This window comes from Tupaia chinensis, unplaced genomic scaffold, assembly GCF_000334495.1.
Source record: "Tupaia chinensis unplaced genomic scaffold, TupChi_1.0 Scaffold000355_1, whole genome shotgun sequence".
Classification (NCBI taxonomy): Eukaryota; Metazoa; Chordata; class Mammalia; order Scandentia; family Tupaiidae; genus Tupaia; species Tupaia belangeri.
The window spans coordinates 4,503,595-4,517,546 of NW_006159850.1; the positions used below are offsets into that span (position 1 = coordinate 4,503,595).

The 13,952-nt window shown below is 59.2% G+C and overlaps 2 protein-coding genes across 4 annotated transcripts in view; one reads left to right on the top strand and one right to left on the bottom strand.

The window, feature by feature from the left end:
• SLC38A8 (solute carrier family 38 member 8) overlaps positions 1 to 2,995 on the top strand; it is a 26,567-nt gene extending 23,572 nt beyond the window's left edge. The window contains exons 9-10 of the mRNA XM_006152573.2: positions 130 to 181; positions 2,382 to 2,995. Coding sequence (XP_006152635.1) covers positions 130 to 181; positions 2,382 to 2,475 — 146 coding nt within the window. The 3' untranslated portion in view covers positions 2,476 to 2,995. The remainder of the gene's footprint in view (positions 1 to 129; positions 182 to 2,381) is intronic.
• Positions 2,996 to 10,782: 7,787 nt separating this feature from the next.
• The window catches only part of NECAB2 (N-terminal EF-hand calcium binding protein 2), a 47,753-nt gene continuing 44,583 nt past the window's right edge, over positions 10,783 to 13,952 (bottom strand). For all 3 annotated transcript variants that reach the window (XM_027773486.1, XM_006152731.2, XM_027773485.1), the window contains 3 exons: positions 13,404 to 13,481; positions 12,226 to 12,317; positions 10,783 to 11,657 (listed from right to left, as the gene is read on the bottom strand). In XM_027773486.1, the coding sequence (XP_027629287.1) occupies positions 11,629 to 11,657; positions 12,226 to 12,317; positions 13,404 to 13,481 (199 nt within the window). In that variant the 3' untranslated portion in view covers positions 10,783 to 11,628. The remainder of the gene's footprint in view (positions 11,658 to 12,225; positions 12,318 to 13,403; positions 13,482 to 13,952) is intronic.

A 13,952-nucleotide genomic window follows, 5' to 3' on the forward strand; every position in this document is an offset into this window, starting at 1 on the left:
AAGGAAACCAACCCCCCCCCAGCGCTGAGCCTGGCTGCCTCCTCTCGGAGACCCTGCCCAGGGAGTGTCACTGAAAGCCAGGCCCAGCCGTGGGCTGTGGAGGTGGGCGACCCTGAGTCTCCTTCGCAGGTCTGTGCCTCGTCTGTGCCGTGGATGTTGAGCCCCTGGGACCAAGAACCAAGTGAGTGTCCCAAGATGAGGGAGCACCCTGGCTGTGCCCAGGACCCGGCGTGACAGTGCTCCAGGGGGCCACGGGCCCTCTTGTCCACCTCCTCATCCTGTAAAAACCGCAGGTCACAGGGGAGGGCACTGAGCTAGGATGGGGACCCCGGCCGTGACGCCGGCCGCTGCCTTCCTTCTGTCTAGCTCCGGTTTCCCTCCACTCGGAGGTTCTGTGGTTGGAGCTCTGTCTGGATTTGGGGTGTCCCCAGCCTCTGGAGCCCCAAGTGGTGCAGCCTCACCGGGCCCTGAGCTATGGAGGCCCCATGGCCGTGGAGGCCATGCAGTGCATCACAACGTCGCAGGCCCTTGCTGCTCCTCTGGGCCAGGCACGTACCAGGCCCCTTTGCACACGCCTGTCCCCCTGCCCCGGGTGTCTCCATCCTGCAGATGAGAGGTGGGTCAGGAGGCTAACGAGGGCAGATCCTCGACCCACCCGGGCCCTGGACCTGAGGCCCGCTCCCCCACCTCTCCACTCTGCCTCGTGCATTTGGACAGGCCTTTCCCGGCAAACGTCCAACAGCACGCTCCCCCGGCCGGCCTGTGCTCCAGGTGAGCCCGCGCCCTGCTGCTGAAGGGCTCTGGCCGACCCTGCCGGCCACAGAGCAAGTGCACTGGGTGCCGGAGCGCGGCGAGGTCTGGGAGCCCCGGGGTCCCTGTGTGCACTGCGCCCAACCCCAGGTGTGAGACCGAGGCCCCGACAGGGGAAGGGGACCAGTACCCACCCTTGGGGCTGCCCTAACAATCGCCCACATGGGGGCTTAAAGTTGTAGAAGCGTGGTCCCACCCACCCCCTGCCCTGTGCCCTGTCGGAGTCTGAAATCAGGGTGTTGAGGCCACACTCCGGCCAAAGGCTCTCCTGGCGTCAGTGGCACCAGCCGGCCCTGCTTGTCCTCTCGCTCCAGTCTCCGCCTCCTCCCATGTCTCTGTCTCAACCCCCCTCTGCCTTGGTCCAAAGGGCGCCCGCCCTAAATCCAGGGTGACCTCACTTCAAAGTGCATCACTGTGACACCTGCACAGACAGTGTTCCCAGTAAGGTCACACTCGCAGCTTCCAGGTGGGCATGAATTTGGGGGTCACCACTCACCTAGCACAGATGCTCTCGTAGCACAGCAGCCCTGGTGGGGCCCCCTGCAGGCCTGCTGCTGCGAATCCGGGTCGTCCTGCCCCAGGTAGGCTTATTCTGGAGCAGGCTTCACCTGTCCCCTCCCTAACCAAGACGGGCTGTTCCTGGCTGTTTTCGGAGCTGCGCTGGTCTGGGTGTGTCCCGCCCTGTGGTGCTCTCTGAGGTCCCTGTCTCTTAAGCTGAGCTAACGCTGCTTTAACTGCTTTAACTGATGCGCTTCTAGGAGGTTTTTATTTCTGAAGGCGCCCCGGGTCCTCCTGACCACCCAGGCTGCACGGAGGAGCTGCTGCCCATCACATTCAGACGGATGGATGCTGATGGCATTGAGAGCCGCTCGGAGACGCCACTCTGCCGGCAATGCTGTCCATGACAACCAGGCCTTCTGGTCTTTGCTAATGGGGCCAGACATATTGCCGAGCCCTGCCATTTTGAGGGAATCTCATTATCGCTCTAGCCTCGTCGCGGGTGCCCATCTCTGGTTACACTTCGGAGCTCACGTATGTGGCCGCCGTCCCACGACTCAGAGCTGCATCTCCTCCTTCACTCTCTGGAGGGGGGTCTGGCAGACACTGAGGACTAGAAGGGTATTTTTTGTTTTGTTTCATTTTTTGTCTTTTAAATTTTTGCTATAGGGTGCATGAGCTCACTGGAGAGAGAGAAAGAGAGAGAGAGAGAGAAATCACCCCCTGGGGAGATGGCCATGCTGCAATCCCTTCTCCTCCATTTTTCTCCCGGGGTTTTGGGCAGGTGTACACATATGCTCAGTGTGTTTTTCAAGCTGTGTCCGGGACTCGAACCATGCCTTCCAGCAGCTTTAACCTCCACATCTGCCTCTGACCATCCTTGTTTTGTTTTTAAGCTGCCTGGGTTCTTTATTTCGCATTGTTTCAGAAACTCATCCCTTCAGGTTCTGGAGAAACTTCTAGGTTTTTCCCAAGTGCGTGGCTCTGGGGCCTTGGCAACGAGTCCTCTGTGCAGACGGGCTTGTCTGAGCACCAGCCCGGAACCCAAGCTGACGGGGTCTTCTGACTTGCAGGTGCTGCCTGGAGGCCTGGGGCGTGGTCTCTGTGCTGGTGGGCGCCTTCATCTTCGGGCAGAGCATGGTGGCGGCTGTCTTGGAACTGCTCTGAGCAAGAAGGGGCCCGATGGCCAGGCTGGAGTGGCCCTGTGTCCGGCTGAGATGGCACAGAGATGCTGGGGAACCTGTCCCTCGGCCCTCCCCCGCTTGTCTGGAATCAGCTGATCCGAGGTTTCTGGAGTGATGGTGAGCAGGGGCCGCACTGGGCCCCTGTGGCCTCTGACAGATGCATGTCACCTCACCTTTCAGGAGGCCGGCAGCCCAGAATCCAGGCGTCGGCAGGGCCGGGCTCGCTCTTGTTCCCGCTCCCACTCCCACCTGCTCGTGCCCCCAGAGGTGCCTGCAGTCGTCCTTGGGTCTCCGCTCAGTGTGCGGGCCTTTGGCTCGGTCTCCGCCTCTGTCCACGTGGCCTTCTCCCCGTCTTTCTCAGCATCTGAGCCTCTCTCTTAGAAGGACATGAGAGTGATCACTTAGGGCCCACTGTAACGTAGCGTGATTTCTTCTTGTCTTGATTGCATCTGGAGACCAGCAGGTGGCACAATGGTTACATGGCTGGACTCTCATGTAGTCAGCTGCGGTTCGAGTCTCAGACTCGGCAGCTTAAAACGCATACCTGGTATGTGTGCGTGCCCCAGATCCTGAGAGGAGAATGGAGGAGAAGGGATTGTGGCGTGGCTATCCCCCCAAGGGTGATTTCTGTCTCTGTCTCTGTCTGTCCAGTGAGTACATGCACCCTGTAACCAAAATCTCTAAAAAGAAATAAAATAAAAGGACACATGCTCACTTAGGGCCCACCCCAAACAGCATGGCTTTCTTATCTTGAGTTCCTCTCAATTACGTAGTAGGATCTATAAACACCCTGTCTCCAAATTAGGTCAGTCACTGTTCCAGGGGTTGGAGATTCTGGTTGTCTCTGTGGGGAGACAGTGTGGCCCAGGGACAGCACAGGGTTCAAGGACGGCTGGGGAGAGCAGCACACAGCAGGTGAGGGCAGCACACGGCGGGGAGGGGACCACAGCACACGGCGGGGAGGGCAGCACACGGCGGGGAGGGCAGCACACAGCAGGGGCAGGCCAAGAAGAGGTCTGAGACCCTGGGGACAGCAGGAGACTCGAGGGTCCTGGCCAGGACATAGGAACACCGAACTCTTGCCCTTGACCAGTAGGTAACCTGGCAGAGCTCTCTCAAAGTGGGTGGGGACCCCCAGAGCACCCTTTTCCCCATCTGTGAACTGGGTGGGAGAGCCTAAGGCCAGGGCATTTTCACTCTGCAGCTCCCACCTGACCCTCCTGATCCTGTGCAGGGAGTTCCCTGGCAGCAGAGGTGACGGGGAAAGGCGGGGTGAGGACAGAGGGGGCCCCCGCTGCTTGGCTGTGTGCCCCCTGCACTGACCCTGCGCCTTGGGGAGCCTGCTCATGGCTGACTGAGGGGGCAGGGGGAGGGCAGGGGCCGGGGCAGGGGAGGGTGCGCGAACCGTGGGGGCCAGTCCCTCCCGCCTGCTGCATCATGCTGTGTCCACATGGGGAGGGCAGCACACAGCAGGTGCAGGCCAAGAAGAGGTCTGAGACCCTGGGGACAGCAGGAGACTCGAGGGTCCTGGCCAGGACATAGGAACACCGAACTCTTGCCCTTGACCAGTAGGTAACCTGGCAGAGCTCTCTCAAAGTGGGTGGGGACCCCCAGAGCACCCTTTTCCCCATCTGTGAACTGGGTGGGAGAGCCTAAGGCCAGGGCATTTTCACTCTGCAGCTCCCACCTGACCCTCCTGATCCTGTGCAGGGAGTTCCCTGGCAGCAGAGGTGACGGGGAAAGGCGGGGTGAGGACAGAGGGGGCCCCCGCTGCTTGGCTGTGTGCCCCCTGCACTGACCCTGCGCCTTGGGGAGCCTGCTCATGGCTGACTGAGGGGGCAGGGGGAGGGCAGGGGCCGGGGCAGGGGAGGGTGCGCGAACCGTGGGGGCCAGTCCCTCCCGCCTGCTGCATCATGCTGTGTCCACATGGTGGAAGGCTGCGCTGCTCGGCCGCTTCCCGCTCCCTTGTCCTGCCTGGTTCTGCCCACATGCCTGCGTTCCTGAGCGAGAACTCACAGGCCATCAAATGTCACCCCTTCCAAGTGTGTAATTCAGTGTTTTATAGCACTTGCATTGCCGGAGAGAGGGAAGGGGAGAGCTCACCTCCAGAGGGGTGGTCCGCTGTAGCCCCTTCTCCTACACTCTCCTCTCGGGATCTGGGTGCACTGCCCATGCATTGGCATGATTTCCAAGTCGTCGGATCTGGGATTTGAACCATGCAGTTGTCCACGTGGGATCCAGCCGCCTTAACTGCAACTGCCATGCCACCTGCTGATCCAGTTCGGCGGGTCTTAGTGCACTTACAGAGCAGTGTGGTATGGTAGCGTATGCCCCCTCACCTCATTCCTCACCCCAAATGAGTGCCCAGAGCCTGGGCGGTCACTCCCCGTCCTCCCTTTCGACCCTGAGCACGCCAGTCTGCTCCAACCCGACAGGCTTTGTTCGGGTGCCCTGGGACGGTGATGTGATTTGTCCCTGGGTCTGGCTCCTTGGTGTGGCTTAATGTTTCAGGTCCATTTTAGGGTGAGACAACCAAGGCTCAGGGAAGTCAAGGCTGCCTGTCTTGCAGGGCACAGAGCGGGACCGGACAATCCCGGGTTCAAGGCCGGAGTCCACTTTCTTTGCATGCCACGCTCCCCAAACTGCGTGAAGTGCGTATTACACAGCAGGACTTGCAGAGGTTCGAGGCTCTTCCCATGCTCCCGGTGCCCAGTTCCAAAGACTTTCTGTCCGCAGGGCACCCATAGCAGCCCCTCCCCACTGCCTCCCCCGGCCCTGGCAACCACGAGCCTCCCTTCAGTCTACAGATGTGCCTCCTCGGGACAGTCCAGGTAGGGGCGGCACACGTGTGGGCCTTCACGTGTTCAAGGTCATCCGTGTTGTAGTGTACGCTGCTTTCTCATTCTCTCTGCGTCGCACTGCAGGCTGCGAGGAGACAGCATTGTCCCTTCTTGGTTTTCAAACGTTAGAGCCACCTGCACCTTCTGGCTACTGTGAGGGCGCTGCCCCGGTGTTGGCCGAACTCCTTGTGCGAACACCCCTTTCCGGTCCCCTCGGGTGTGGTGTGTGCTTCGGAGTGGGACGGTGGGGTCATGTGGTCATATACTTATGCTTGTTTGAGGAACCTGATTTGGATCTTTTTTTATAAAAGAGGTTTTGCCTTAGGGTGCAGAGAGGGAGAGAAGGAGACAGTGAGGGAGTGAGAAATCACCTCTCGGGGGGATGGCCACACCCTTCTCCTCCATTCTCTTCCTGGGATCTTGGGCACACATGCACAAGTGCCCACTGTGGTGGTTTTCAAGCCACCAGGTCTGGGACTCGAACCATGGTCAGCCCTGTGGGAGTCCAGCAACGTAACCGCTATGCCATCTGCTGGGTGCCCCCCTGATTTGGATCTTAATGGACTAACCTGGAGCTGTTCTGTTGTCCTGAGTATTGATGCTGTGGGGTGTGGTGGCTGGGTACAGAACTGGGGACACGTAGCTCTGGGTTTGATCCAACCCGAGCCACTTCTGTGTGACCTCTGATTTGCTCGCCCTCTTGCATCGCCCACTGCCAGCGCAGGAAGGTGCAGCAAGCTGAGGGGGACAGCGCGGGCTCAGCGAGGGCTAGTGGCACTCTGACACCTCCCAGGGCTGACCTTTGTTCTGCCGGAGCCCCTTCCCACCCAGATTCCCGGGAAGGGCTCGGGAAGTGGTACAGCTGCAGGAGGTGCAGGAGGTGCAGGAGGTGCAGGAGGTGCAGGAGGTGCAGGAGGTGCAGGAGGTGCAGGAGGTGCAGGAGGTGCAGGAGGTGCAGGGCGGCCTTGCTAAACGGCTCCTCCTGCACCCCAAGAGCCTCAGCCCCTTGGGAATACGACTCTGGAAACAGCTGAGCTGATCAAAGTCCTGGCTCCTCCTGGGAGGGGTCCAGCTGTTCGGCTCGGAGCTGTGTAGACCCAAATCCAGGTTTTCCCCTCCCCTCCAGCCTGCGGTTGTTTGGCTGCGCTGGTGTGAATGGCAGAATCTGAGTTGGCGGCGGGGGTAGGGCCTGCGGTGGGAGCGAGGGCTCTGAGGCACTAGGCAGTGGGTGAGGGGACAGGACGGTGTGCCCAGGGGCCTTGTGGTGGTGATGGCATTATTATTTTTTAAAGAATTATTTTATTTAACTACTTATTTATTTTTAATTTGACCATAGAGGGACAGAGAGAGAGAGAGAGAAAGAGAGAAAGTGAGAAAGCAAGCCACTAGATCTGGGACTCGAACCGTGGTTGATCATATGGGAGTCCAGTGACACAACCATTACGCCAACTGTTGGTTCCTATTCTTAGTGTGTTAAAAGATTGTGAGTAAGTTATACTTTTTGTCATATTGTAGGCATTACTGTTGTACTTTCCCTCCTGGCATTAACAATTAGAAAAGCAGACAAAATACACTAAGCAACTGCTTACATAGGATTGTAATCCTTGAGGGAAGAAAAACAAATAAGGAGAGACCTACTATCATTCTGGCTTCCTACCTTGGGAAATTTAAAGTTGCTATTTTAATATGTTCAAGAAAAAAGGAAAACACACACATTATCACAAGGGAAATGTAAGCTGTACACACACACACAGAGAACTTTTAAAGTTGAAAAATTTAATATCTGAAAAACAAAATTCATTGGGGAGGATTAGCAACAAATTAAATACTGCAGAAAAAAATAACAGTGAAATTGAAGACATAGGGTAAAGCTAACCAAATTGAAACACAAGGAAAAGACAGATGAACAAACACGAACAGTGCTGTAGCGTCATGTAGGAGAATATCAAATGACTTATCACTTGAATGGGGGAAGGGTAGACAATTTCTGGAAGAATAGTCAAAACTTTTCAAAATCTTTTAAATCTATAAACCTATAGATCCAAGGAGCTTGCTAAATTCGAAACAGAAGAAACATTAAGAAAACACACTAAAGTAAATCAAACTCATATTACCAAGAAACTGATGATATATCCTACATATAGAGTATATCCTACATATAGCTAGGGAGGAGAGAGAGAACATATAGACAAGAACAAAAATTAAGAGTTTATTGCACTTCTTACCAGACACAGTGAAAGCCAGACAATAAAGGGAAGACATCTCTAGCCTGTTGAAAGAAAATGTTAACACAGTATATCCAGTGAAAATATTCTTCAAAAATAAAGGCAGAGTAGTCAGTTTCAGATAAACAAAGGGAGGAAAGATAGGCAGGGGGAGGGCAGGGGCCGGGGCAGGGGAGGGTGCGCGAACCGTGGGGGCCAGTCCCTCCCGCCTGCTGCATCATGCTGTGTCCACATGGTGGAAGGCTGCGCTGCTCGGCCGCTTCCCGCTCCCTTGTCCTGCCTGGTTCTGCCCACATGCCTGCGTTCCTGAGCGAGAACTCACAGGCCATCAAATGTCACCCCTTCCAAGTGTGTAATTCAGTGTTTTATAGCACTTGCATTGCCGGAGAGAGGGAAGGGGAGAGCTCACCTCCAGAGGGGTGGTCCGCTGTAGCCCCTTCTCCTACACTCTCCTCTCGGGATCTGGGTGCACTGCCCATGCATTGGCATGATTTCCAAGTCGTCGGATCTGGGATTTGAACCATGCAGTTGTCCACGTGGGATCCAGCCGCCTTAACTGCAACTGCCATGCCACCTGCTGATCCAGTTCGGCGGGTCTTAGTGCACTTACAGAGCAGTGTGGTATGGTAGCGTATGCCCCCTCACCTCATTCCTCACCCCAAATGAGTGCCCAGAGCCTGGGCGGTCACTCCCCGTCCTCCCTTTCGACCCTGAGCACGCCAGTCTGCTCCAACCCGACAGGCTTTGTTCGGGTGCCCTGGGACGGTGATGTGATTTGTCCCTGGGTCTGGCTCCTTGGTGTGGCTTAATGTTTCAGGTCCATTTTAGGGTGAGACAACCAAGGCTCAGGGAAGTCAAGGCTGCCTGTCTTGCAGGGCACAGAGCGGGACCGGACAATCCCGGGTTCAAGGCCGGAGTCCACTTTCTTTGCATGCCACGCTCCCCAAACTGCGTGAAGTGCGTATTACACAGCAGGACTTGCAGAGGTTCGAGGCTCTTCCCATGCTCCCGGTGCCCAGTTCCAAAGACTTTCTGTCCGCAGGGCACCCATAGCAGCCCCTCCCCACTGCCTCCCCCGGCCCTGGCAACCACGAGCCTCCCTTCAGTCTACAGATGTGCCTCCTCGGGACAGTCCAGGTAGGGGCGGCACACGTGTGGGCCTTCACGTGTTCAAGGTCATCCGTGTTGTAGTGTACGCTGCTTTCTCATTCTCTCTGCGTCGCACTGCAGGCTGCGAGGAGACAGCATTGTCCCTTCTTGGTTTTCAAACGTTAGAGCCACCTGCACCTTCTGGCTACTGTGAGGGCGCTGCCCCGGTGTTGGCCGAACTCCTTGTGCGAACACCCCTTTCCGGTCCCCTCGGGTGTGGTGTGTGCTTCGGAGTGGGACGGTGGGGTCATGTGGTCATATACTTATGCTTGTTTGAGGAACCTGATTTGGATCTTTTTTTATAAAAGAGGTTTTGCCTTAGGGTGCAGAGAGGGAGAGAAGGAGACAGTGAGGGAGTGAGAAATCACCTCTCGGGGGGATGGCCACACCCTTCTCCTCCATTCTCTTCCTGGGATCTTGGGCACACATGCACAAGTGCCCACTGTGGTGGTTTTCAAGCCACCAGGTCTGGGACTCGAACCATGGTCAGCCCTGTGGGAGTCCAGCAACGTAACCGCTATGCCATCTGCTGGGTGCCCCCCTGATTTGGATCTTAATGGACTAACCTGGAGCTGTTCTGTTGTCCTGAGTATTGATGCTGTGGGGTGTGGTGGCTGGGTACAGAACTGGGGACACGTAGCTCTGGGTTTGATCCAACCCGAGCCACTTCTGTGTGACCTCTGATTTGCTCGCCCTCTTGCATCGCCCACTGCCAGCGCAGGAAGGTGCAGCAAGCTGAGGGGGACAGCGCGGGCTCAGCGAGGGCTAGTGGCACTCTGACACCTCCCAGGGCTGACCTTTGTTCTGCCGGAGCCCCTTCCCACCCAGATTCCCGGGAAGGGCTCGGGAAGTGGTACAGCTGCAGGAGGTGCAGGAGGTGCAGGAGGTGCAGGAGGTGCAGGAGGTGCAGGAGGTGCAGGAGGTGCAGGGCGGCCTTGCTAAACGGGAGGTGCAGGGCGGCCTTGCTAAACGGCTCCTCCTGCACCCCAAGAGCCTCAGCCCCTTGGGAATACGACTCTGGAAACAGCTGAGCTGATCAAAGTCCTGGCTCCTCCTGGGAGGGGTCCAGCTGTTCGGCTCGGAGCTGTGTAGACCCAAATCCAGGTTTTCCCCTCCCCTCCAGCCTGCGGTTGTTTGGCTGCGCTGGTGTGAATGGCAGAATCTGAGTTGGCGGCGGGGGTAGGGCCTGCGGTGGGAGCGAGGGCTCTGAGGCACTAGGCAGTGGGTGAGGGGACAGGACGGTGTGCCCAGGGGCCTTGTGGTGATGATGGCATTATTATTTTTTAAAGAATTATTTTATTTAACTACTTATTTATTTTTAATTTGACCATAGAGGGACAGAGAGAGAGAGAGAGAAAGAGAGAAAGTGAGAAAGCAAGCCACTAGATCTGGGACTCGAACCACGGTCGGCCATGTGAGGGCCCAGTGCCCTTAACCACACGCCACCTGCCAGCCCCGGTGATGGTGTTTTTAACCACCATGGTTCACTGGCAGGCTGCTCTGGGCCCTGCCAGGCCTGGAGGGGGAGAGGCACAGTCTGGGACTGCCCTGTCTTCACCCACAGCCACTGCCTCGGGCCTTCTCTGGGCCAGCCCAGCGCTGCTGCTCCGAGGGCCACCCACGCCTGTGCTGGCTGTGGACAGGGACTCGCTTTCCTCTGGCCCTGGCCCTGGAGACCTGGTGTGTGACCCCCTCCTCGCCGGCCAGGACAGAGGGCTAGACCAGGAGCAACGCAGCCTCCAGGCCAGGGTGAGGCCTGAGGCAGGGCGGGGGCCGTGTGGCCGGAGGCGCTGACTTACAGGTGTGCCGCCCAGGCCTGACCACGCCATGGTCTGCCTGTGCCAGCTCCTGGGAGGCCACCCTAGCCCTCGGTGTGTCCTGACACAGCGTCCGTCCCCAGGACCCCCCATGGCCTCTTCGGACACACTAGTTACGGTAGACCTGGGCTTGTGGGGTCAGCTCCGCCTGGGGGACTGGAGGCCCCAGCTATGTCTGTGTGCGCAGGTGGGCAGTGCCCACGCGTGCTGCCTCACACCTGCTGGGAGAGCTCGTGCTGTCCTCGTGGCTTCCCCCGCGGGCCCCCCCCCCCCCCCCCCCGGGCCACTCCCTCTGCTGGTCTGGCTGGAGACCACCCCTGCTGTGATTCATGACCTGAGCCTGAGCGTGGTCCTGGGGCCCCTGAACTTTGCCACAGGCCTGAGCGTGTTTGCTGCAACTCCAGCCCTGCTGACCTATCACGTCCCCATTCCACAGATGGGCACAGAGAGGCCGACGGGAGCTTGGGCGGGCCCCCGGGGTGGACGCTGCCCTGGGCGCCACGGCCCTCAGAGACGCACTCCCTGGCCGCTCTCCACCAGAACACAGAAACAGCACGCACCGGCTCCCAACCAGCGTTTACTGGTGCCTGTGCCCAGTGGTGGCTGCCTATAGGCCCCGGCTATGTGGGTATGCTACGGCTGCCGGGGGCTCGGCCCAGGCCGGCACTACAGGGTCAGGGCTCCTACCAGGTAGAGGAACGTCCACGTCGGGAACCAGGAGAAGTGGTCCCAGGTCAGGGCCACGTTGCTAATGAGAAGAGGGCTGGCCTGCTGGGCCTCAGCCAGGCAGGCTGGGGACTGCAGGGACTGGGCATGCATCGCCAGGTCTGGGGGCAGGGGATTGCAGGCCAGGAGTAACAGGAGAGGTGGGTGCTGGCTCCAAGAAGCCTTCCTGTCACTAACAACCACGGCTTCAGGGGGATACCGCAGGGCAGAGGCCACGCTCCTCGGTGGGTGGGGTGGGGGAGAGTACAGGGAAGGGGTCCTCCATCACTTCCGACAGCAGGGGCGGTACATCCTGGTTTAGTAGACAGAAAGGTGGCTTCTGTACCAAAGTTCTACAAAAGGGGGCAGGGTGGCAGGCTTCTCCCAGGACCCTGGGGGGTCAGTCTTGGCCCACGGTGCACCAGGCAGCTGGAAGGGGCAGGGAGACTCAGTTAGGGTGAGGCTCAGGGGAGCGGCAGGGAGGCCATCTGCGTGGCAGGCAAGATGGCGTCCCCCCTGTTGTCCCCCTCCCACCCTGCTGTAGGGAAGAAGAGCAGGTTCTGTAAGGCCCTCACTCTTGGGTGCAGTGTCGGGCTATGCTGGGGCTGCCAGGGGCCCTTCTCTGAACCAGGGTGCCCGCCGTGCAGGAGGCGAGTTATGCTCTGTGAAGGGAAACCCAGTCTGGCTGTGCATGGGTGGGTGGGCACCTGGAGGGGTCCCAGGATGGGGAGCACTTGCATTCAGATGCCCATGCCCTGGCCTTGCTGTCCCCAAGTCTCCTGCCTGTCCCCAGTCTGTTGCTCCGGGCTCAGAGTGACCTGCTGGCTCTGGCCCAGCCCATGAGCTCTCACTGCCTTGGCCCTTCCTGCACATCTGGGCTAGGAATTCAGCCAGCTATGAGCACAGAGTGTCCCAGGGCACTTTGGGCCCCATGCTCGGGGCTGGCGTGGCCCTCGGCTGCTCTTGGCCTCTTGCCTTCCCCGCCCCTGCCCACTACCTGGCACAGAGATCCAGGACAGGGCCTCGGGCTGGCTCAGCGTGTCCACCTTGACATGCCGGAAGGCCTTGCACACGGGGCTTTGCAGGTGCCTGCAACCAGACAGTGTGGTCAGTTGGGCTTGGCTGGGGTGCGGAGCAGCCAGTAGGTGTTCTGGGGTGGGCCCTGCTCTGGTCCTGGCACTGCCAGGAAGGGGGCTCAACAGAACCAGCTCTGGAGCCTCTGGAGGAGGCTGATGCAAAGTGAGGGGCATGGGGGGGTCCTTCTGGCTGGGCCTGGGAGCCTGCTGGTCTGCCTGCCCTGGGGGTCCTTCTGGCCTGCCTGCCCGGGCTCAGATAGCTCTTCATCACTGAAGACTTTCTGGGGCCAAGCAGACCTAAGTGGGCAGAGAACTCACCTCCTGGGGTGCTCAGTCTGTCCACTGGGGTGGGATGAGGCCACTAATGGGTCCTGCATAGGATGCATATCCCGTGGGGGCTGGGGGCATCTGGAGGCTCTAACACTCAGGATGCGTGTGGCGTCCTGCCTGTAGCTCAGAGGGGAACACCTGGCCCTGGGCCCTGCAGCGGCCACCAGCATCTGCCTCCCCGTCAGCTCGGGGAGTCCGTCCATCCTGTGTGTATGGTTAGCCTCTCAGCTGGGCCTGGGTCCTGAAGACGGTCAGCAAGGCAGAGCCTCAGGCCTCAGTGCTGGGTCAAATATGGATGAGGTGCCACAGAAGGCCCAGAGGGAGGGGCCAGAAACTCTCGGGGGGACATCAGGAGGGCTTCCTGTAGGAGGGCAGTTGGAGGGCTCTGGAAGAGCAAGCTGGTGAGGCTGTGTAGGACCGACTTGGGATTGTGGGCCTTAGAGCAGCATCCTTGGCGCCAGACTGAGACCGGGCAGGACAGGTTGCCCAGGCCCTGCGCTGACACTGCCCGGCTAAACGGTACTGGAGCGGGGTCTCGCTGCACACTGAGCAGCCCTGGCTCCCCCCGGGGCATAAGGCGGCCAGATGGGACAAGCAGCTTTGGTAGAAGCTTCTGGAACCTGATAGCTGGACTCCTAATCACCATCCCCTCACCCCCTCCAAGGATATAGGGCAAGGAGGGGGTCCTGGGGCCGGGCAGCGTTACTGCACCCAGCTCTTCACCAACCACCAGCCGTGGGCCTGGTGCGCGGGCCACGGCCGTGCCTACCTCTTCCACTCCTCCTCCGTCTCCCAGAACTCATACACGACGAAGGTGACACCGTCCACCAGCCTCACGGCCGCGATGCTACAGGGAGGAGGCAGACTGTGGGTGACAGGGCTGCCCGCTGGGACACAGGCACATGTGCCCCTCAACGCCACCCGGGCCACTCCCCCTCAAACGGCCTTGATGGGAGGCTGAGGGGCACTCCAGGACAACCTCTCGGTCGGGATATGGGAGGCTGGCAGAGACTGGGGCCACCGGGGGCAGGGACATTGGAGCCAGCCAGTCCCATGCTGGGCCGCTGCTCTCCCGATCACACTTGGCGTCTCCAGGCCCAGCGCCCAGGCTGTGTCTGGGTCCCATGCAGCTTGCCGCCTCGAACAGGCCCAAGAGTGGCCAGTGGCCGCCTGCCCGACCAACCGTGCTGGCTGCTCTTCTGCCTTCCGAATCCTACCTGGAAAACCACGGCGTTTCCCACCCACGGAGCCCCCAAAATAGGCACTATCTCATTTCATCCTGACACAGGCCTGTTGAGCCGGGCCTGGCCTGAAAGGG